Here is a 25,843-nt window from a genome sequence, read left to right on the forward strand (position 1 = left end):
ACAAATTATTTGTTTTTTTAGCTTCTCTCTACTGTTGCATTTTACTTGGCTAGTGTGATGAATATATTGCATGTAAATAAGTATATCGTCTCTCGTAACACTCAACAGGTGGCTCATTTACTGTTTTATGTAACACTGTATTATTTTGTGAGGTTAGAGTCTACCACACCGTTAGTCACATTCATTCAAGTCCCTCATCCCAGCAAGCAGGGACTCAGATAACGTTATCAACCAGCTTTCACAACTGACAGCTGCTTTTCCACAGGTGTTGCATTTTCTCCGTCCCATGTTGTCCCTGTCGAGCGCGCGTTAAGTCTCCAACATCACCATCAGAAGTAGCGTGGTATTCGTTAGGCGTCAACACGGTAGACTCCAGCCATTTCGCTGTACCAAAAAGTTGCGGTTCTGTAGTGCGGTATCAGTTCATCTAGGCATAGACAAGCTTCCTTCCTGCCTTTCACACGTACAAAACAAACAGTAAACTGTATATACTCCTGTCATGCAGTTCCATGACATTTAATGACTGTGGGTATCGCCGTCATATTCGACCCGGACCGGTGACGCTTGAACCTTGTTCGATACAGTTGACATATAATATTTACTGTTATGTGTCTGTTGACTTGAATCTTAAAAGCATCTGCTCGTTTATGTTTTGTGATCCGAAGTAACAAAAGGTATTATTTTGTCTCATTCCTTTGGGACGGAAGCTGCTTTTTCAATATTTGCATTTTCATAAAGATACCTCCGTCAGTGAACCTCTTCGGAATTTGTTAAATATTCTGAAATGTGTTTTTATCAAGATGTGCAAGCAATATACTCATTTATCATTTAACTTAAGCATTTATCCATGACATAAGCTTATGACATAAAAACATGTATGTCATACCCCAATGACATAAGTATGCAAATTAGATATGCAAATTAGAAAACCGGAAGAGCGAGCGGTTTGATTTGAAACTATATATTATAAGTGAAGTTACACCAGAGATATAATCAGATTACACAGAATCGTTGTTGTTACCGTTATTAAAGTTTCAATTATTCTGCAAAAGTCTGTTCAAGTATTTTGTTTAAAATAATCCGAGGAACTTTTTTTCTCCGCGAATTGTTTATTTTGGTTTACATGGCTATGGAAAACATGTATCACTACGCACGATCTATACGTAAGATTTCGACAAGTTGCTGATGTTAATGTTTAATGCAATTATTCCTTAATTTGGAAGCAAAAATGTGAAAATGATAAATAGAATTCATCACTCGTGTTTTTTTTATATTGGAAATATCAACCTCGTCCCGTTAATCGGTATTTGCCTCGCCAAAGGCTCGGCAAATACCGATTAACTAAGACTCGGTTGATATTTCCCATATTAAAAAACACTCGTGATGAATCCTCTATATAACATAGGTGCTTTGCAATTATGACATAGTCCCAGTCTTCGTGTTTTCTTTTGCCTTTTGGGTATATATGCATATCTGCAAGAGGCAGTTTAATGCCCCACTGGACAGAGTATGGAGTGAGTGAGTGAGGGCGTGTTCAACGTGTTTAACGACACAGCACTGTCCTGTCTGTTACCGACACCTGCCAATAATCGAGAAGCGGCTGCCGTCGGTTACAACGACACAGAATAAGATAAGCGTACTTTGCATGCAACTGCAGTTTTTTACAACTAATTGCATGCAGCAAGTCGTGACAACTAGTAGGGCTGGGAGGGTTAACTCGGGTACTCGGGTCGGATGGGTACTGAATAGGACCCGGGTACCCACAGGACTACCCGGACCCGTGGTGAGTCACGTAATATATTGTTTAATGACAAAAACTATCTACAACTACAAGTTCACAGTTCTTTCTGACTACTACGCCCATTCCTTCTGACCTATTTATGTTTGAATAAAAATATAACTTCAGTCAACTTCAGTGTATGCATGACCAAATCGTTTTATACCTGTATCTAAACACATTTTGACCGGGCTACGGTCACACTTTTCCCGACTTCGGACAGTTTGTACCTACCTCTTGAGACCTACAGCGGGTAACCGGGTAGGGTCGGGTATTTTGGGGACTCGTCCCAGCCCTACCAACTAGTTGTAACGCGTTGTCCCCTTTACGTGTCAGGTGAAAATCCTTCTTGTTATTACAGTTCCCATTACAAGCATTATAATCCCCATGGTTATCAACCATTGTCGCGTTATACTAAATCATCCGTCGAAGATCAAAGATATTACTCCAACTTCAATACGTCAAATAGCCCCTTAGTTTCAGTTTAAGCATCAATGGCTGTAAGAAATAGCTGGCCTACAATTTTACGTTTTACGGCTATAATAAAAAGCTGGCCTACAATCTTACGTTTTAAACAATGATTTGGTTAGATCGCCATAACGCCCTTCTGATGCGAAACATTTACCGAAAGTATGAAGTTACCTTTGGCTCTGCTTTGTCTGATTCACATGACTGAGGAAGAACAGACGAAATTCATATGAATATAATTCCGTTTTAAACACTGTTTTGGTTAGATCGCCAAAACGCAATTCAGATACGAAACTCGTACCGGAAGTAGGAAGTTACCTTTAGCTCTGCTTTGTCCGATTCACATGACTGAGATCAGCAGACGAAATTTACATGTTTAGTGTTATTTTGTCGTGACAACTCATCATGCACAGGCTGTTTGGTGTTATTCTTGTTTTGTTGCAAACAAAATTAAGTTTGTCATCTCCAGAAACCTACTACTTCACGGACAAATACGGTCATGGTCGTCTTTTCGATGGCATTGGTGGACTGAGTGCAGGAGCGGTATGTTTCAATGTCACGATTGTCAATCATTGTGGACAAACAGGCCCTTGCCTCATGATCTACAGCTTGAATATTTCTTAGCTTGCACTACTCGTATACCTTGTGATAATGTGCAGGCTACACTTGTACCGTATATGATTAAGAGCGTGCATATTCCATTTGGTTTGTTACTCTTACAAGTCGTAGCCTAGATCTTGTGTCATGATTAGGTCACATACAGCACCACCGTTGCTTTATTCTAATAGCAGCACCTATATCTATCGACGTCTAACACGATTTCAGGAAGTCTGGGATGAAAATCAGTCAATGTCCTTGAAAATGAACCGATATAGGAAACAGTCCTACCTGCTCTGTGATAACGACACCACCTACTTTTTAAACTGAGACATGTTATTTTAGTTGAAACTTTTGATTTATATATTTAAAATGATAATAGCCGTAAGCGTAACACTTTGGAACAACTGATATCAATTGCTGGATGTTTTACATTTGGAACAAATTGATCAGCTTCTCATTCTTACTACAGCAAAGGGATCAAAAGGAAATGCAAAATTTACCGTAATTACAACCAACAAAAGTTATATGAAAATATTAGATAGTTACCTTGTTTGAGGAATGTATCCATCAATAGCCACATAAAGGACCAATATCCCATACAGCTAAAACTGTACAAAGAAACTTGTTCGATGTCACATGTCTTTGTAACAATGTAATAATTTAAAATATTTATAGCGTTTTGGGATATTATAACATGAATACATGACAATTTTATGGATAGCAACTTCTTTTTATTCTTAATACCAAGAATAAAAAGAAGTTGCTATCCATAAAAAGTGTCAGCACCATACCCGTACTCGTTGGTTTCACCAAAGTGGTAAACGAGACCTGCATCACTTTGGGCTATCCTCCTACATTAAGCTGACACACTGTGATATAACTGGAATACTGTTGAAAGCAGCACGAAACTCATCCAATTTAAGTGTTCATGGATGCCCTTAAAACTCAAAGCAAGCCAGCTCTACACATGATGCATTAATTATTGCATGTCTTAGGCAAAACTACAACAACACCTTGTTTCACTTTCATTTTTTCAAGAGCACAAAATAAAGAAAACTTGATTTTGAAATGTTTTTATTTTTTGTTTCAGTCTTCAGTCCTGTTGAAAGGGTACCCAGAAAAACAGAGAAATGAAATTTTGGACTACATGTTTAAGGTGTGTGGCATCAATATATTATGTGATACAATCCGATGTCCTTGATACAGTTGTGCATATCCTATTTATTGCCTTAACAATGTACTTTATCTTGATTTAGGCTGTTGTGACTTTCCCACAAACTATTATTTGTTATATTGACCCCTGCATATTGAGCATTCATGAGATAACTGTCTTTCATTTATATGTACCATTTATTAAGATACAATGAAGTGTTCACCAGTATGAAGAAAGATCACACAGATCACTAACAGTTTTAGTCCACTAGTCCTTATAATGATAACATATACCCCAGCGGTAGAAACTAACAGTTTCAGTCCACTAGTCCTTATAATCATTGATAATGATAGCATATAGCAAAACCTTTAAAAATGTCAAAATTCTACTAGTCCTTAAGATACCTTTACTATTGGGCAGTTTGGCAAGGACTATAGGACTAGTGCCAATTTCTAACCCTGATACCCCGGTAGCAAAACCTTTAAATCTTTGCTTAAACCTGATTGCATAAGGCTATAACCACATGTCTACGTTATCATTTGAGTGAAGCACAAACTTGTTGATAGCAACAACCTCGTGTTAGCCAGGTCACATGGAACATGGACAAGTTAGTATCATCATAAGTATTGTAATGTGACACAAGTGTCACAGTATGTATCCATACATGAGGTAGGCATGACATGACACCCCTAGTTTTTAGGGCCGGGACGAAGATCCACCGATGCATTAGTGTATCGTCCCTCAACTACTAATTTTATGAGTTTCCATGCAAGAATTTGAAAAATCACTGGTATCTATGTTGGAGATCAATTTATACTAGGCACCAAAAGAAACGCCATGGGAGCCGTGCCAATTTACACTTGTCAGAGGGGTACACAAAGTACGTGATCTAGTCTACCAGTTGTCAGAGTTTCATTTTGTGGAAGCCTCGGTGGCTGAGTGGGTTAGATCGCTGACTTTGTGTACTGGTGATTATGTGCCTCACTCTGGCAGTGTGGGTTCGAATCCCGGACGGGACTCAATCCAAAAAAGTACGAGAATCTCTACTTTACTAAGAAAGTGTTCTCCCAAATATAACATTTGTTACATTTGACCACTTTCTAAATGGCATTGTGTGTTCATAGCTTTCAGGAGCCGTGCCAATTTACATTTGTGAGAGGGGTACACAAAGTAAGTGATCTAGACAACCAGTTGTCGGACTTTCATTTTGTGGAAGTCTCGGTGGCTGAGTGCGTTAGATCGCTGACTTTGTGAGCTGGCGATTAGGTGTCTCACTCTGGCAGTGTGGGTTCGAATCCCGGATGGGACTCAAGTCGTTTTTCTTTTAACTTTAGAGTTATCATGGTTATGACAATGAGCCCTTGACTTCGATACTTAATTTTGAACCACATACCCGCTTACTTGTCTGTTCCATGGGTAATATTTCAGCATATTAACTCAAATAGATTATGTCAGCTTTTTCTTTTTTTCAGCCAAATTTTGGAGCAGCCTTTCAGATCCTGAAAGTTGAGATAGGTGGCGATGCTCAAAGTACAGGTAATATGCAATAGGTTGTTCCCTGTAGGAGTGAATAGGGTACCACAGCCACTAAACTAAGAATCTTCCCTGTCAGTTTCTGCCCCTCTAGACAGCCTCATTCTAGAGGCCACTGCAAGTTGAACTCGATGATGAATCAGACAGTGGAGGTACTTCAAACTGATCAGTGTTTATCATCATTTAACTAATGCACCAATATCCAGATGTGAAACTGTGTGCTGCTGCATTTGATTGCTCTTGTAAAAGCCTGGACCAATCTGGCTTTCAAATTCACTATTCTGACCAAATAAAATGTTGAATGAGATGGTGATTATATATGACAGGGATATATGTAGTCACTAACATATGCAATTTTAACATGTTCCTGAAGAAGTGTATTTAGAAAAAGACAACAAAGATATTGTAGTTTTAAAAATGAAGATTTGAACTTTTTTACTGCACCATAATGGTCAAGAAACGGCTCATTACAAACAAACCTTGAATTCAAATAAAAGCTGTTCATTGCAATGCATTGGCCTTTGAATGCATGCAGACAACATATCTTAGAGCCCAGGTAAATACGTTTGTGCAATGGGTGGTCACTATTGTGGTCAGGTGGAGCACATTTATCTGCTGATGAAGTACCGGTACTATAAAGTAGAACCTTTCAGCATGACAGGCCTTAAACAAAAAAACATTTGATGGCATGAATCGTACAGTTGATATAAAATCATGGAATCTGCTTCGAATGTGAATGGTGGCGTTTGTGCAATCTGCAGTGTATAGTGAGTGGAACTTGAGTAGTCACCTCTGCTCTAAAATAGATAAAGAATTATGCCAGTACTTTATCGGGACAGAACATTTATAACATCCTGATCTATACTACATATCATCCTTTATCTATACTTCATATCATACTTTATCTATACTACATATCATCCTTTATCTATACTACATATCATCCTTTATCTATACTACATAAGCTTGTGCTATAGTAGATATGGTAATTGGTCAGTCAATTTTCACTTTCTTGAATGTTAACATGATCAAGCCGTAACTCTGGTTTGACTGCAATATTGATACATATACTGAAGGAAATAACTAAGGGAGCAGACCTACAGGAAATTAGTGGTGGGACGATACTCTGATGCATCAGTGGATTGTGATGTTTTACTTCTCGATACAAGTATCGATCACAGTTGCACATAAAGTAAAAAATATCGATTCATACCTTAAATGTTTGCTTTAATAAATGTTACTCCAAACACTAATTAGCAGGGAAAATTAGTAGTGAAAACAAATATTTTTATCCATTGCCACTCTTGACACTGCCAACAATTATTTGTCAGTGTGCCAGGTATTTGGCCATTCTGTCTTTGAAAAAGATGGCTTCTGCCACAGATACGAGCACATGCAAGGTATCATGATACGTATTGGATCGCACAGCTGGTGTGTCGCCCCAGTCCTACAGGAAATGTTTGACAGCATACTCCATAAGTTACTCCATGCCCCATGAGGTGTAATTTGGCTGTGTAGTAGGCTAGCAATACTTTGTAATGGTTTACATATTCTTTCTAACTATTGTCAACCGATTGGTTGAAATAAAAATGAAAATACATTTGTGTAATTCAATATTTTTTTATTTCATTTGGCATGGATTTGTTTGGGTAGGTCGGTTTTGTGGGGAAAAAATAAATGCTGATACCATTTAGTGCAGAATAGTAAGTATTACACCTGATTTCAGTACTGATATGTACAGTAAACTATGTTTATTACGAACACGCTTATAACGAACTGATGGATAAAACAAACTGGTTTTTTTCCCAGCCTTTAGTTATATATAGGCTTATAACAAACTATGGTTATAACTGACTAAACTTAGTGGTGCCTTTGTTATAACCGTAGTTTACTGTATTCATATTTTCATTGTACTTCTGTGAAGGCATTGTTCTGTTTATGGCAATGCATATGATCAATTAAGTTAAAAGTGACTTTAATTTTTAATGATTTTATAATGATAAATTCCTTGTTGAAATAAAAAAACACAACCGGTTCTCATGGTATTCGAGAAGACTCTTTGACATTTGAATTTTCATTTTAATGAGTTTCCTTCATGTGGATTGTGATTAATGGCGCAGAACGCTTTCCTTACATGTCAAGTAAAGACCAAACGTCATGCAAAACACTGATCCTCTTTGTTATCAATAATACAGCTGGCATCCCTTTTGGATTTTAGTCAGAGGAGAATGCCTGTACCACATACCTGTCATATCAAGCGTCAACTTGATGAGGTTTGGAATGTCACAATGTGGGATCTAACTGTTTCACTGGAACCAGACGGTGTGGATTGTTGTTCATGCTATCAACCACTTATTTGCATTGCCAAGACTTGGTTTATTTACAGCCTGCCAATATTGATAGATTTGACGACAACATTTATTGATTAAACAACATTCACTCTCTCAATTCCAGATGGGACAGAGTCCACGCACATGCGAACACCGGACGAGGAGAACTACCAGAGAGGATATGAATGGTGGCTGATGTTGGAGGCGAAGAAGGTACCTCACACTCAGATACAGTAACGAACACTTGAAAAGTCCTTGTATTTAAACCCCTTCATTGAAAAGTATTTAAATTTACCATTTCTTTAATTCAATATTTGAAATGACAAAAAAAAATGAATTGCATGAACGAGCCTTGAAAAGGAAGCAATCAGTCCTCCACTGAATCGATTTACAGAAGTAATTACCAATCTAATTTCATTGCAAGATTTAGCAGTACTACAACTGAGCACTATGTTCGTGTGTCGCATCATGCGTTAATGTCATTGCACTTACGGACATAAATAAGGAACCATGTTTCTGCTGATGGAAGAAAATTTACAGCAGAAATATGGCTGAAAGTTTCAGGTGACTAGTATCTGTTGAAATGATTATGAGGAAGTTGAATGTATATTGTCTGAACTTTCAGAGGACTAATTGTTCTATTTTAGGATGAATATAAATGTCTTTGAAATTAGGATTTTGTCCTTGAAAAATCTATGAAGTCTGAGACATTACCCTCTAACCGGGTGGCCTAAGTAGTCTGTAAGCCCACTAGGGCTGGATAGGTTGATTAGAAGTGGGGAATCCTTTTGAAACATGAACTATATTGAACAAAAAAGGGACCATAAATGTTTTGGGGATTTTTTTTTGTAGTGAAGACGGAGCGCACATTTGATATTTCATGCGTAAAATTTTCTCATCACCCCTAACTTTTTTATGTTCATTATATCAGTTATATGTCAGACATGTTATCCGCCAAGTTTTGCCGGGGGACTAACTATTTGACTAGAGTTTTGAAAAGCATGCTTTATCCAGAATGGTATTTGGTTTTATTGTAGCGGAACCCCAACATCAAGCTGTACTGCCTGCCCTGGGGGTGGCCTGGCTGGGTGGGAGGGGACAAGGGGGACGTGTACGCCAACCCTGAACAGACAGCCATGTATGTTGTCAAGTGGATCAAGGGAGCAAAGACGGTGCATAATCTCACTATCGACTATGTTGGGGTGAGGAGCTGCATACATTTACATGATAAACTCTGGTCATACTATCAGACTTCAGACATGTTGCTTGATAATGGAAAGTGACCTGTTGTATTGCAGTAATTTAGTATTTAGTTAACTAACTTAATGTATGCTTATACTTTTATTATCTTGTGTTTGAATGATCAAGTGAGCTGTGTTTTATGTCAGTTTGTATCACGGCATGGCAACTTAATGTGGGAGGAAAACCAGAAGTATTGTATTGTATATATTAAGCACTAGTATTGTGCTGACAGGGAAAATGATCATATTCAAGACAGTTCTGGGTTTCAATTCTGAGATCAGCATGTCTTGTCTTTGAGCAAAGGATTGGAGATTGATGTCAAACTATCAGACTTCAGAGATGTTGTAAGGGACTGAACATTGAGGAAAATGGTTCATGACAGGTATCAACTGACTTTTTTATTTTGTTAGATAAAAAGATGCAGACATCCTTGGAAATAATGAGTAATATATTGACTGAGAGTGGAAATTAACCCATAGGGATATGGGTGAGTGAGTTGGTGTGTTGTTGAGTGAGTGAACGATATGGGTAATAAGTGAGTGAGTAAGTGATACGGGTTATAAGTGAGTGAGTGAGTGATATGGGTAATAAGTGAGTGAGTGATATGGGTAATGGGTGAGTGATATGGGTAATGGGTGAGTGAGTGATATGGGTAATAAGTGAGTGAGTGATATGGGTAATAAGTGAGTGAGTGATATGGGTAATAAGTGAGTGAGTGGGTGATATGGGTAATAAGTGAGTGAGTGATATGGGTAATAAGTGAGTGAGTGATATGGGTAATAAGTGAGTGAGTGATATGGGTAATAAGTGAGTGAGTGGGTGATATGGGTAATGGGTGAGTGAGTGATATGGGTAATAAGTGAGTGAGTGATATGGGTAATAAGTGAGTGAGTGGGTGATATGGGTAATGGGTGAGTGAGTGATATGGGTAATAAGTGAGTGAGTGATATGGGTAATAAGTGAGTGAGTGAGTGATATGGGTAATTGGTGAATGAGTGATATGGGTAATAAGTGAGTGAGTGATATGGGTAATAAGTGAGTGAGTGATATGGGTAATAAGTGAGTGGGTGATATGGGTAATAAGTGAATGAGTGGGTGATACGGGTAATAAGTGAGTGAAATGGGTAATGGGTGAGTGAGTGATATGGGTAATAAGTGAGTGAGTGATATGGGTAATGAATGAGTGAGTGATATGGGTAATAAGTGAGTGGGTGATATGGGTAATAAGTGAGTGAGTGAGTGATATGGGTAACAAGTGAGGTTAACATAGCTTTGACAAGTATTTCTGTTATATCATAATATGTCAGCTTACTGAGGGAGGAACGCCCACAGTGATGCAGGTGGAAGACACTTTGTGAATTCTATGAGCATGTGTATGGTGCTAATAGATAAATTATCATCATAATGATAATCAGGACACCTGAGTTGCGAATCTGTGATCAGTAGATGCTGGCATGTGTATGTCAGCAAAGGATTAAAGACTGTGCTGAAGCTGTAGTTTCAGTATGAAGGTTATCTGAATCTTGACAAAGTGACTGAACATATTGAGTGTTTAGCAAGTTATGTTTCTCTCTTGTTTTGTATTCAGATATGGAATGAAAGGATGTACAACATCACCTACATTAAGGTAATCACTCTCCTGTACAGTTGGGATGTAATTGGACATTAGTTGAAAGTCACCCTGACATCAGATATAGATATGTTTTGGATGCACTTAATTTAGTCTCCTCAGGAAAGGGGATATTTCATAGCAATACTTCCTCTATTATAGGGAATTCAATCCTTACAAAACAGGCACCTGAACTAGAGTAAGATAATATCCTTATTATTATTGTTTGTTTCTTTTTCAAACTTTTCACCAATTGTAAGCGTGATTGTCAGCAACCAGCTGTCATTACTCCTATTTGTTCTGGAATTGATGTGGAGACTCTTTTTCAGACACTGAGGAAAACATTGGATAGTAATGGCTTGCAGAACACCAGAATCATAGCTGCGGATTACTTCGGTTGGGACACCCTATCTGATGCCATCATAAACGATCCTGAATTATCAGTAGACATCTATGGAATTGGGTATGAATATTACATGAAAGTTATGGGATAATGGGGAAATTTTATTGACAATAGCTGCAAAACATTATCATGAACTTTTGGATGTATGGAAGTTTAGTTGAGAATGGCTTGAATTATGCCATATATGTTTATAACTACAACGAAGACTTGCTGAAATCTCAAATACTTTATTCTGATTGCCACAATACGAAATATATCACAATATTAAGGTGGTAGTTGGTCATTCTTGAAAAATGTTGTACACATTCAAAGGAAATGATATTAATGTTTTGTTTAATACAATGGAAACATCTCCTCAGTCTGCAGACAAGTACTGTGTTGTACTGATACAAAGACTACAGATACAGTTCATCCTGGGAATTGTTACAACCATACCATTAAGCATGTATGTTTTAGCTAGTTAATAGAGCATCGTTTCTCGTCTCTGATATGTTGTCAGTGTTCACTACCCCGGAACCACCAGTTCCCTCAAGGCCCTGGAGTCCGGCAAACAGCTGTGGTCATCTGAGGACTACAGTACTAACGATGATTTCGTTGGAGGAGGCTGCTGGGCAAGAGTATGTATGGGAAGATCACCTACATTTCTTGTGGTGATTCTGGGGCAGTGTGGGTCCTCTGTAGCCTTCTTGTGGCGGGAGACACAATGGCTGCATAGTACGGGGATTCTGGGGCAGTGTGGGTCCTCTGTAGCCTTCTTGTTGCGGGAGACCCAATGGCTGCATAGTACGGGGATTCTGGGGGAGTGTGGGTCCTCTGTAGTCTTCTTGTGGCAGGAGACCCAATGGCTGCATAGTACTGGGATTCTGGGGGAGTGTGGGTCCTCTGTAGCCTTCTTGTCGGGGGAGACACAACGGCTGCATAGTACGGGATTCTGGGGCAGTGTGTGTCCTCTATAGCCTTCTTGTGGTGGGAGATACAATGGCTGCATAGTACGGGATTCTGGGGGAGTGTGGGTCCTCTGTAGCCTTCTTGTCGGGGGAGACACAACAGCTGCATAGTACGGGATTCTGGGGCAGTGTGTGTCCTCTATAGCCTTCTTGTGGTGGGAGATACAATGGCTGCATAGTACGGGATTCTGGGGCAGTGTGTGTCCTCTATAGCCTTCTTGTGGTGGGAGATACAATGGCTGCATAGTACGGGATTCTGGGGCAGTGTGTGTCCTCTTTAGTCTTCTTGTGGTGGGAGACACAATGGCTGCATAGTACGGGATTCTGGGGCAGTGTGTGTCCTCTATAGCCTTCTTGTGGTGGGAGATACAATGGCTGCATAGTGCAGGGATTCTGTGGCAGTGTGGGTCCTCTGTAGCCCTCTTGTGGTGGGAGATACAATGGCTGCATAGCGCGGGGATTCTGGGGCAGTGTGGGTCCTCTGTAGGCTTCTTGTGGGAGGAGACACAATGGCTGCATAGTACGGGGATTCTGGGGGAGTGTGGGTCCTCTGTAGCCTTCTTGTGGTGGGAGACACAATGGCTGCATAGTGCGGGATTCTGGGGCAGTGTGTGTCCTCTGTAGCCTTCTTGTGGTGGGAGACACAATGGCTGCATAGTACGGGGATTCTGGGGCAGTGTGGGTCCTCTGTAGCCTTCTTGTGGTGGGAGACACAATGGCTGCATAGTACAGGGATTCCGGGGCAGTGTGGATCCTCTGTAGCCTTCTTGTGGTGGGAGACACAATGGCTGCAAATTGCATTCTAGGGCAGTGTGGGTCCTCTGTAGGCTTCTTGTGGGAGGGACACAATGGCTGTTATATATTTCTTTATAACCGGGGTCCCAAACTCCAAAAGGCAGAAATATAATACAGGTGATCATGTGATTTGGCATGCTCACGTTTAAAATAGATCTAGAGTTCCCAACTGAAACAAATCTACAAGTGCTAGCGCTAGAAGACTGTGAAGCAATCAACTGTGAAACATAAGCTGAAAAAAGTGTGGCCTTTTGAATGCAGGATTGTTTTTTGGAAGAGGGTTGGTTGTGATGTGAGCTGATGTTACAGACTGTTTTGGATGAGGGTTGGTTGCTATGTGATCAGATGTTACAGACAGTGTTTGGGAGAGGGTTGGTTCCAATATGAGCTGATGTTACAGACAGTGTTTGGGAGAGGGTTTGTTACTATGTGATCAGATGTTACAGACAGTGTTTGGGAGAGGGTTTGTTACTATGTGATCAGATGTTACAGACAGTGTTGGGGAGAGGGTCGGTTACTATGTGAGCTGATGTTACAGACAGTGTTTGGGAGAGGGTTGGTTGCAATGTGAGCTGATGTTACAGACAGTGTTTGGGAGAGGGTTGGTTACTATGTGAGCTGATGTTACAGACTGTTTGAAAGAGGGTTGGTTGTGATGTGAGCTGATGTTACAGACAGTGTTTGGGAGAGGGTTGGTTTCGATTTGAGCTGATGTTACAGACTGTTTTGGATGAGGGTTGGTTGCTATGTGAGCTGATGTTACAGACTGTTTTGGATGAGGGTTGGTTGTGATGTGAGCTGATGTTACAAACTGTTTTGGATGAGGGTTGGTTGCTATGTGAGCTGATGTTACAAACTGTTTTGGATGAGGGTTGGTTGTGATGTGAGCTGATGTTACAAACTGTTTTAGATGAGGGTTGGTTGCTATGTGAGCTGATGTTACAAACTGTTTTGGATGAGGGTTGGTTGCTATGTGAGCTGATGTTACAGACAGTGTTTGGGAGAGGGTTGGTTCCAATATGAGCTGATGTTACAGACAGTGTTTGGGAGAGGGTTGGTTACTATGTGATCAGATGTTACAGACAGTGTTTGGGAGAGGGTTGGTTCCAATATGAGCTGATGTTACAGACAGTGTTTGGGAGAGGGTTGGTTACTATGTGATCAGATGTTACAGACAGTGTTTGGGAGAGGGTTGGTTACTATGTGAGCTGATGTTACAGACGGTGTTTGGGAGAGGGTTGGTTACTATGTGATCAGATGTTACAGACAGTGTTTGGGAGAGGGTTGGTTACTATGTGATCAGATGTTACAGACAGTGTTTGGGAGAGGGTTGGTTACTATGTGAGCTGATGTTACAGACGGTGTTTGGGAGAGGGTTGGTTACTATGTGATCAGATGTTACAGACAGTGTTTGGGAGAGGGTTGGTTACTATGTGATCAGATGTTACAGACACTGTTTGGGAGAGGGTTTGTTACTATGTGATCAGATGTTACAGACAGTGTTGGGGAGAGGGTCGGTTACTATGTGAGCTGATGTTACAGACAGTGTTTGGGAGAGGGTTGGTTGCAATGTGAGCTGATGTTACAGACAGTGTTTGGGAGAGGGTTGGTTACTATGTGAGCTGATGTTACAGACTGTTTGAAAGAGGGTTGGTTGTGATGTGAGCTGATGTTACAGACAGTGTTTGGGAGAGGGTTGGTTTCGATTTGAGCTGATGTTACAGACTGTTTTGGATGAGGGTTGGTTGCTATGTGAGCTGATGTTACAGACTGTTTTGGATGAGGGTTGGTTGTGATGTGAGCTGATGTTACAAACTGTTTTGGATGAGGGTTGGTTGCTATGTGAGCTGATGTTACAAACTGTTTTGGATGAGGGTTGGTTGTGATGTGAGCTGATGTTACAAACTGTTTTAGATGAGGGTTGGTTGCTATGTGAGCTGATGTTACAAACTGTTTTGGATGAGGGTTGGTTGCTATGTGAGCTGATGTTACAGACAGTGTTTGGGAGAGGGTTGGTTCCAATATGAGCTGATGTTACAGACAGTGTTTGGGAGAGGGTTGGTTACTATGTGATCAGATGTTACAGACAGTGTTTGGGAGAGGGTTGGTTCCAATATGAGCTGATGTTACAGACAGTGTTTGGGAGAGGGTTGGTTACTATGTGATCAGATGTTACAGACAGTGTTTGGGAGAGGGTTGGTTACTATGTGAGCTGATGTTACAGACGGTGTTTGGGAGAGGGTTGGTTACTATGTGATCAGATGTTACAGACAGTGTTTGGGAGAGGGTTGGTTACTATGTGATCAGATGTTACAGACAGTGTTTGGGAGAGGGTTGGCTACTATGTGAACTGATGTTACAGACAGTGTTTGGGAGAGGGTTGGTTACTATGTGAGCTGATGTTACAGACAGTGTTTGGGAGAGGGTTGGCTACTATGTGAACTGATGTTACAGACAGTGTTTGGGAGAGGGTTGGTTGTGATGTGAGCTAATCTTACAGACAGTGTTTCGGAGAGGGTTGGTTACTATGTGAGCTGATGTTACAGACAGTGTTTGGGAGAGGGTTGGTTATTATGTGAGCTGATGTTACAGACAGTGTTTGGGAGAGGGTTGGTTACTATGTGAACAGATGTTACAGACAGTGTTTGGAAGAGGGTTGGTTGCTATGTGAACAGATGTTACAGACAGTGTTTGGGAGAGGGTTGGTTGCTATGTGATCAGATGTTACAGACGGTGTTTGGGAGAGGGTTGGTTCCAATATGAGGTGATGTTACAGACAGTGTTTGGGAGAGGGTTGGTTACTATGTGATCAGATGTTACAGACAGTGTTTGGGAGAGGGTTGGTTACTATGTGAGCTGATGTTACAGACAGTGTTTGGGAGAGGGTTGGTTACTATGTGATCAGATGTTACAGACAGTGTTTGGTAGAGGGTTGGTTACTATGTGATCAGATGTTACAGACAGTGTTTGGGAGAGGGTTGGCTACTATGTGAGCTGATGTTACAGACAGTGTTTGGGAGAGGGTTGGTTGCAATGTGAGCTGATGTTACAGACAGTGTTTGGGAGAGGGTTGGTTACTATGTGAGCTGATGTTACAGACAGTGTTTGGGAGAGGGTTGGTTACTATGTGAGCTGATGTTACAGACTGTTTGAAAGAGGGTTGGTTGCAATGTGAGCTGATGTTACAGACAGTGTTTGGGAGAGGGTTGGATGTGATGTGAGCTGATGTTACAGACAGTGTTTGGGAGAGGGTTGGTTGCTATGTGAACTGATGTTACAGACGGTGTTTGGGAGAGGGTTGGTTGCTATGTGAGCTGATGTTACAGACAGTGTTTGGGAGAGGGTTGGTTACTATGTGAGCTGATGTTACAGACGGTGTTTGGGAGAGGGTTGGTTGCTATGTGAACTGATGTTACAGACAGTGTTTGGGAGAGGGTTGGTTGCTATGTGAGCTGATCTACAAATTGTATTTTTTTCAGCTCCTCAACCAGAATTATGTCAATGGATTTATGACAAGGTGAGCATTCCTGTGAAAGAATTTTTGTTGAAATTGTTTTTATATTTCCTTACAATGTTTTAGTATGTATGTATTCATAGTATAACCCTCAGATATCCAAACAGTTTGTTATGATCAACCTTCACAATACATGCACAGATCTTAGTGGGGCGGTCTGTGCAATGGCCCTAGTGTAGTTGATTATGATACAGCAACAGAAACTAGCAGTTTTAGTCAACTAGTCCTTTTAATGATAACATATAACATTGGGCAGTTTGGCAGGGACTATCAGACTATAGTTGTGTATCTATTTCTGTAGCACAATCTCCTGGGCGTTGTTAGCCAGCTGGTATGAAGGCCTGCCCTACTATGGAGATGGTCTGATGACTGCCATAGAGCCGTGGAGTGGACACTATGATCTGGCTAGTCCTCTATGGCTGACCGGTGAGTGCAATTATATAATATATATACAGCACCTACGTATCAGGTGTGGAGCCGTGGAGTGGACACTATGATCTGGCTAGTCCTCTATGGCTGACCGGTGAGTGCAATTATATAATATATATACAGCATCTACATATCGGGTGTGGAACTATGGAGTGGACACTATGATGTGGCTAGTCCTCTATGGCTGACCGGTGAGCGCCATTATATAATATATATACAGCACCTACGTATCGGGTGTGGAGTTATGGAGTGGACACCATGATGGGGCTAGTCCTCTATGGCTGACCCGTAAGTGCCATTATATAATATATATACAGCACCTACGTATCGGGTGTGGAACCATGGAGTGGACACTATGATCTAGCTAGTCCTCTCTGGCTGACCGGTAAGTGCCATTATAAAATATATATACAGCACCTACGTATCGGATGTGGAGTTATGGAGTGGACACCATGATGTGGCTAGTCCTCTCTGGCTGACCGTAAGTGCCATTATATAATATATATACAGCACCTACGTATCGGGTGTGAAACCATGGAGTGGACACTATGATCTGGCTAGTCCTCTCTGGCTGACCGGTAAGTGCCATTATAAAATATATATACAGCACCTACATATCTTGTGTGGAGCCATGGACTGCCATGGACACTATGATCTGGCAAGTCCTCTCTGGCTGACAAAACTGTGCTTTACAAAGCAACAAATACCTTCCTCTCAATGCATTGTAATCACCTCTTTAATATTTTACTTGTAGTTTTAAAAACTTAATGGAACACATAGTTCAGGAAATATGAATGGTATATTTGCATGGTATCATTAAAAATTCCATTTTTCCTTGCAGCACACACAACTCAGTTCACCAGTGTTGGTTGGCGGTATCTGAGTCATGGCTGGGGGGTGGGGCACCTGTCAGGAGGGGGGACCTATGTTGCCCTGGTCAGCCCTGATGGGAAGGACTTCACCATTGTCATAGAGACTATGGTAAGACATGGAGACTGATGCTTCATCAACATAATTAGCAGCGGTAGAAACTAACATTTTTAGTCCACTGGTCCTTATAATGATAACATATAGCAACTTTTGGGCAGTTTGGCAAGGACAACAGGACAAGTGCCAATTTCTAACGCTGGTTATGTACTCACCCTGGGGAAGTGAAGGTTGAAAACCTTCTCCTCTGTCTTGACGCTATAGTTAAAACACAGCTCCGGAGTTTTGGTTTTGTAATAACTGTGGATATCCATGGTAACAGGGACCAGTGCTAGCAAAGGGTTTTATCATCCCAACAAACTGAGGAGGAGTGGTTTATCTAGCTTCGATACAGACAAATACCGATCAAATGTGTCTGAGTCTTTTGACCAGATATGCGATGTTTCGAGCCCACACAAGTAATTGAGTTGTTTGTCCCCCATAAAGAAGGAGACTCGACCAGTATCTAGTCTACTTTGCATGTCAAGTACAAATTTCTCATCTCAGCCACAAGCATGTTAAGTTATTACATATTCTACAAGCAACACCCCAAAACAATGGATGACATCACAGGAAGTTTCTAAACCCAGTTTGTTTCCAAGGCACTGTCATGAGGAAATCCTTGGGGTTTACTCAATGGCGGAACATAGCAGTAATGATTTGATATTGTTTTCATTTAGAGCCACAACCACTCTTTGTGCATCAGACCAGCTTTACCAGCATACACTGTGGTCCCGCAAGATGTTACATTTGTCTTCAATGGAAGTTATGTAAGTGTTTTTTGTTCTTCCTCCATTAAGAATCTTGCAATTTCACCATATGATGAAACAATACATTTTAATGTAGACCCCCTAATCGTGTGACTGACATTGACCTCGAATATTGACTCGTCACATGATCAGTACTGACCTGTCACATGATGAATATTAACTCGTCTGCTAGTGAACAAGATGGCATCTGGAAAACTAACATTTTACAGTTAGCAGCTAAGTTACTGTAATGAAACAGAGGACAGTTAAAGGCTTCATAAACTCTCAAGTACATTTTGATGTAACAAAACTAATGATAACTCTTGATGAGGTTAAAATGCAAAAACAAAGACCCTCGGTGGGCAGACCACCTCAGCTGTTGGGTCCTTGGGTGCTTGTTTTCACATATTGACTTTGTCAAGAGTAATTATTTGTATAATAAGAAATGCAACAAGTTGAATATTGTTTCTCTTTAACAGGCCTGCTTTTGTTTAGAGCAGAGATTATATAACCAAAAACTGAATGAATTGACTATGATTCATATTTGGAATAGCAAATAAATATGAAGTATTCTTCAGGATGTTTTATATTATAAATACATGATGTGTGTTAAGGATTGTTTCTTTTGCTATCATTTCAGTCAAGTATAAAGAAGTTATACCCGTGGTTTTCACAGCTAAATTTCACTGGAGAGTCCACATTATTCCACCAACAAATGCCCATTCCAGTAAGTGAATTATGTTGTAGGTATTTGTAAGTAAATGACCAAATCGTTTATTATTAAAATCTTTTTTTAGATGAGTCATGCTTTCATGATCATGACAAATGTTAGTGTGCCTGATGAAGGCAGGGAGGCCGAAAGCTTGACTATGTATATTTTGAATTTATTTTAATTTTGGACACAAAAGTCGATTTTATTAAATTAAAAAATATTTCCTAAGGCAAAAAAATAATAGTCTTGGTTCTCAGGCACAGCTCACATCATCATAAAGTTCACCGCATGTTTCATTTTAATTTCCATTTTAAAAAAACAAACAAACAAATCCTTAAATATTCCAAGTCCAATTGTAGTCAAATACTATATTCCAGTTTTTTACTCATCAAGGAATACATTTATGAAGGGAGACCCTTTTCCCAGGTTGATTGTACACAACTGTTTATTTGGTTACATACTCATTTGAACAACGGAAAAAAAAGACATCGCCAGCCCGCACTATATTTTAAAAAAACATTGCCTGAAAACCAATTCTATTATTTTTTAAGCCTAATTTGACTGCACCAAGTTTGGAATCCCAGATAACTCCCTGTTATTTGACACAGACTGCAGGGAAAAGGACATTCACTGACTCGTTCAAAGTTCAAGACTCTGTTAATGTTTGATAGAGGAAATCAGGACACTTAACAATATTTGCATCTACTATGTTGATTGTTTGCAGGTGATTGATGGCCAGATAAGGTTTAAACTGGGTGTAGATCAGGTACTGACCCTGACAACAGTTGCTACAGGCAACAGGGGCCAGTATGCACCCCCTCCACCATCCAAACCATTCCCACTTCCGTACTCTGTCAACTTTGAAGGTAAGCAAATACTTCAGTCTCTTGTATCTAAAAACTAAATCAACTTGCTTTTTCAGCTTTATTCAAAATACTTCAATGAGAAAATGTGTGGATATTTTCTGGCCTCCTTAGACTAATTTGGTCTTATGTCTGGAATGAATTTGTAGTGAATGAGATGGACATGGTAAGTTATTTAAGAGCTCTTTTATCTGGTTCCAAGTAATGCCTGCTAGCATCAACTTGCACTATTGGGAAATTAAGATGTCCTACTGGTGCCAGGCATTTGACTAAGGATCTGTATACACATCTAGTCACACATAATATATCATTATTATCCTCCACGAAAAGTCTTATTTCTTAGCCAATATTTTATCTTTTAATTTTACATCAAATCACTGTGTTTTCTCTCTTGAATTCAAAGGATCTACCACACTCAGACCTATAAAGTTTATGTGATTGCTGGCGAACCATTTTTCTTTAAAACTCACAGAACTAATGTCTCTCTTCATTCTGTTCCCCAGAGACCAGTGTCTACCAGGCCCCAGCTGTGTTTGCCCAGCAGATTGGATCATTTGAGGTTGCAGATGTTGGGGGCACGCATGGCCATGTGTTGAGGCAGATGACTCTTCAGAAACCTGTAGCCTGGTGTCTTGCTGACTCTATAGGCATGGGGTTCACCATCCTTGGCAGTTCCCACTGGTAGGTATCATAGTAGAGACGTCTGTAGCCTGGTGACTTGCTGACTCTTTAGGCATGGGGTTCACCATCCTTGGCAGTTCCCACTGGTAGGCATCATAGTAGAGACGTCTGTAGTCTGGTGACTTGCTGACTCTATAGGTATTGGGTTCACCATCCTTGGCAGTTCCCACTGGTAGGCATCATAGTAGAGACGTCTGTAGCCTGGTGACTTGCTGACTCTATAGGCAGGGGGTTCACCATCCTTGGCAGTTCCCACTGGTAGGCATCATAGTAGAGACGTCTGTAGCCTGGTGACTTGCTGACTCTATAGGTATTGGGTTCACCATCCTTGGCAGTTCCCACTGGTAGGCATCATAGTAGAGACGTCTGTAGTCTGGTGACTTGCTGACTCTATAGGCATGGGGTTCACCATCCTTGGCAGTTCCCACTGATAGGCATCATAGTAGAGACGTCTGTAGCCTGGTGACTTGCTGACTCTATAGGTATGGGGTTCATCATCCTTGGCATTTCTCACTGGTAGGCATCATAGTTGGGATGTCTGTAGTCTGGTGACTTGCTGACTCTATAGGCATGGGGTTCACAATCCTTGGCAGTTCCCACTGGTAGGCATCATAGTAGAGATGTCTGTAGTCTGGTGACTTGCTGACTCTATAGGTATTGGGTTCATCATCCTTGGCAGTTCCCACTGGTAGGCATCATAGTAGAGACGTCTGTAGCCTGGTGACTTGCTGACTCTATAGGTATGGGGTTCACAATCCTTGGCATTTCTCACTGGTAGGCATCATAGTTGGGATGTCTGTAGCAAAGACAGAATTGTCAGAGACATTATAATAAGTAAAACTATTTTCATATTATATTTGTCTGTGGCTGACTGAATCTGTAAACCCCAAGCAACATGTTCCGTCCGTTTGTACCAGGAGTGACATCTATGTACAAGCCGACATCCAGGCCCCGAACAACAGCAACGTCAGTGCAATCTACGTCGCAGCCCGAGTCACTCAGGCAGGGTGTCAGTCTAACATGGCCAAGGGAGTCTTCCTGTTCATCAACCCTCAAAAGAAGCTGTATATCCTGTCAAGCTCTATCAGTAAGTTGCTGTTACCCTGTTCAGTGTTGGGGCATGGGTGGCCTAGTCATCTTAGGCGACGCAATTCTCTGTGCAGAGTTGCGTCCCTTGGGCACGCCAGAAACCTTTGATTGTGGGTTCAAATCCCAGTTCGCAGCGATTATGTTTCTAGGTTTGTCAGCACCATACCCATGATCTTGGGTTTCACCGAAGTGGTAAACGTCTGAGACCTGCATCACTTCAGGCTTTCCTCCCACATTAAGCTGACACGCCTTGATAAAACTGTAATAATGTTAAAAGTGGTGTTAAACCCAACTCACTCACTCACTGTTCAGTGTGACTCTAAGTGCGTGGATTCAGAGAAGAACAGTATCTGAGAGCTTCCAGTTTGTTGTTCAAATGTCGGAATAGTTCCACATTTTCCCATGCACTTTATCAGAGTCATTTTACAAGGATTTGATGGACACAGCGTCACCTAGCTGATTGTACATTCTGTTTCCTGCAAGAAGTGACTATGTGGGAAATCCAGGGTAGAACAGATCCCAGGTTCCCCACAGGTGAATTGTTTGGGCCAAGCCTGCTTCTGAGACTGACAAGAAGGAAGCACAGTAAACTACGGTTATAACAAACTCAAATGGGCCATTAATTTTAGTTTGTTATAACCGTAGTTCGTTATAAGCATGTATTCAACCTCTGTACAGCAAATGGCTGGGACCAAAAATTAAGTTCGTAATATCCGTCAGTTTGTTATAAGCATGTTCGTTATAAACATATTTTACTGTATTAATAGGGTTCTAAATTACTTGTCTCAGAGTGCCAATGGCATGGTTAACATAGTTATGGCCTATGGTTAAAATACATCCCTGGTGCCTGAAGGTCACACTTAGAACTCGCATGTATTTAATACTTTCAGACAATGTAAGGTATATTAAGCCAGTGATTTTGCAAAATTAAACATAAGAATGCACTTGGGGACCAGTTCAAAGTTTGTTGTCAGATAAAAACCTCAATTCCCTTGGGGTGGTGTTGTGGGTGGTTGGCTTTATGGTGTTTTCCATCTGACAAAATGATCTAACCTGATTTTCAATGTTATGGACAGTAACTGAACTAGGCCGATCCTATTTTCATTCTGATGCTGTTAGAAGTTGTTATATATCCTGTCTTTCCACAAACTAGGGTTTTATTGTGGCCAGCAGTAGTGGAAAGTCCAACTAGTGCAATGTGTAATATAGAGTGGCAGATTTGATCTATGAAAACCCTACAAGTGATTTTCAACACCTAGTTAAGAAACTTCAGTCGATAAATGTTTTGAAAAAGCAGAATGCTTGACAAAAGAGGCCACTAAACTCCAAATTTTCAGAATTAATTTTTTGGGGGAAGGTGTTTGTCTCAAAACATAAGGAATTAAGTTTGTTATCCTCCGTTGAACTTTTGAACTGGTTCCTTAATGCATAGTATGCCTCAAAAAATATACCTAGGGATTAAGAAAATGAACCAGCTAATATCCTTGTCAATGAAAGGAAAGGTGAAAACTGCATATTCATGAAGTGGATAAGTCTAATAAACAACCAGTAAGTTCATAATGTCAGTGGAAACTGTTACTATATACTCACTGCCAAAAGAAACATGAATGACATACATGTTGGTTAATATATGAAGACCTACTCATATGCAAGAGATATAAGATTGGTCCTATGCACAAACGAACATACTGTCATTTTGTGTGAACTGACGCTCTTGAACACATCACATGTGATGTCATAGATCCATGAATCTAGATGCATCATTTGTCTCGTGCAGGATTAGCGTGTAAAGTTTGGAAATCACGTGCAGCATATCATGATAAGACTAAAGACACTCTGTGGTAACACTTGGCTGATTGTTAGTTTTGTCATAAAGTGACACATTAGAAATGTCTCTTCTTAACGTACATACTTCTCTGTATGTTTCTATGGTTCGTGTCTCTTTTGGCGGTGAGTATAGTTGATAGACTTGTGATGTTGACTACAATGTGTAATTGATCACAAACATTTCAAATATCATATTTTGTATGGATAAAAATTCTTCTTGCTATATACACATTAATTCCATGTAGCACCTAACTTTCCCATAGAGTTCCCATGTGGCTCACTTGAAACAACAAACATTTTGATCCCTGATGTATGAAGTGTGTTTGAAGTGTGAAGCCAAGAACTGATTTGACTTTGTGGGGACTGTAATTATTGTAACCTGGGTCATCAGCTGGTGACCAGGTCAACCTCTAGGTTAATCCGCCACTCTGCACTGTGTTAACACTGTCTAACACTGTTAGTATTAACACTGTCTAACACTGTTATTGATAATTATATGCGTATATGTTGGTCTTCAGGTTTAATCGGCATCTTGGCGACAGGAAAAATTGAAACACTCAACAAAGACTGGAATACAGTGTCACTCCTGACTGTGGTATGTGTTTGCTATGCTGTTAGTTTCGGTAGGTTTGTATCCCTCTTAGGCCTGCATGTATAACCAGTTGTAGGTCAAATTTCTTGACCAACCGTGTCCTCCATGTGCAACTTCAAGCTCTTCTTGTCGTATGGTCGTTTTGTTTCATCTATTACAAGTAATCTCCTTGTGTGTGTAGTCTAGGGTGAGATGAGGTGTGGTGAAATAGGGTTTAACAGTATTATTGCATTTAGCAAAATGCATGCGTGTGTGTGTGGCTGCTTGTACAAGTCCGGACTAATCCCGATTTTATAGTGCTAGCCCACTGAGATACCATGCCGCAGTTTAACATGAATACCCCGCTCAGACACAGTATACTGACTCCAAGCCGACCAGTTCTTTGTTTTAGCCCCTAAATGCAGAGAGCCAGACAGAATAACAAAAAGTACCATGTTTTGTTCATCCATTAACCATGCTAAGATCTGGTTATCAGCGGCTCGTGCCCCATATTCACTCTGATAAATATTATGATCCTTTATCACTAAAACCTAGATTGTGCTTTTCACCAAGATGGTAAACATCTTTCAACACGCTTCTATTTGAGACTCTGCGCAGATGCATTATACCAGAGTTACTTTGACTCAAAAGGTGTGTAAAGCCTCCCACATTAAATTGAAATTAATTGGTTAGTCCGGTGTCAAACCCAGACTCCCTCTCTCACCCTCTTGTGGATGACAGATCCGCCTGATAGTGTTGATGATGGATTGTTTTGCCTCCCCCTCCAAAGGGAGGGGAGAAAATATTTGGGGCTTGGTTCCCGTTCACGTCAACGTTTCCATCCTAGTCATTACTTGAAACCGTTCTGCTTTTTTCAACGAAACTTTGCATGTGCATTACTCATCAGCTTAACTGGTGCCTTTTGCTATTTTGAATTTTTTCTCTGGTCTAATCACTGTGATAGCGTTGAAATATTGCTGCATTAAACAATGTTCACTTCACTCACTCTAGTATTGTGTCTGTGTATGACAGGGAAACAGTGCAGTGGGATCTCTGAATGGGCAAATGATCTTCAACTACACCACCCTACCAACCTCAGTGCAGTCAGGATTTGTTGGCATGGGAACAGGATCTCTAGGCTATGCTGACTTTGATTATGTGAGGATTGCCAGTGCCAGAGATGGGCTACACTACATGAAAAATAGAAAACTAAATATAAGTATTTCAAGTAAGCTGTAAGATAATTCTATTTTGATGTTGTATATTGTTAAGAATGACTTCATGTTTAGGTCATTATGATTATTTTTAATTGTTGACTCATACATTCCACATATATTTTCTTGCCTGTTGTCAAGAGTTTTATCTCAGATTGCTCACAGAAATATTCCAAAATGTCAAGATCTTTTGTCTTGCCAAGTCTTTGTACAGAATTTGACATGAAGAATGTTTGCCATAATTTTGCACAAATGATTGAAAGTACTTATATACATGTATTTATATAATAAGGATAACTAGTTTTTATGTATTGGAGAAAACACGTTCACGAGGTTTTGGTAGACAGAGCATGCCCTGGGGAGAGGGAAAA

General features: G+C 40.4%; 1 protein-coding gene across 1 annotated transcript; it reads left to right on the plus strand.

Moving 5' to 3' along the window:
• Positions 1–2,584: 2,584 nt before the first annotated feature.
• On the plus strand, positions 2,585–25,843 carry LOC124117049 (galactocerebrosidase-like). The gene is made up of 18 exons (XM_046478747.2): positions 2,585–2,788; positions 3,936–4,001; positions 5,471–5,534; positions 7,986–8,074; positions 8,899–9,063; positions 10,692–10,730; positions 11,042–11,175; positions 11,615–11,732; positions 16,337–16,374; positions 16,673–16,797; positions 17,642–17,781; positions 18,447–18,536; positions 19,156–19,242; positions 19,952–20,093; positions 20,594–20,771; positions 21,689–21,858; positions 24,206–24,282; positions 25,291–25,843. Exons 1-18 carry the CDS (start codon positions 2,651–2,653, stop codon positions 25,495–25,497), a joined length of 2,067 nt encoding a protein of 688 aa, XP_046334703.2. The 5' UTR covers positions 2,585–2,650; the 3' UTR covers positions 25,498–25,843.

The sequence above is a fragment of the Haliotis rufescens genome, unplaced genomic scaffold (assembly GCF_023055435.1).
Source record: "Haliotis rufescens isolate VD_foot unplaced genomic scaffold, xgHalRufe1.0.p SCAF_12, whole genome shotgun sequence".
Lineage (NCBI taxonomy): Eukaryota > Metazoa > Mollusca > Gastropoda > Lepetellida > Haliotidae > Haliotis > Haliotis rufescens.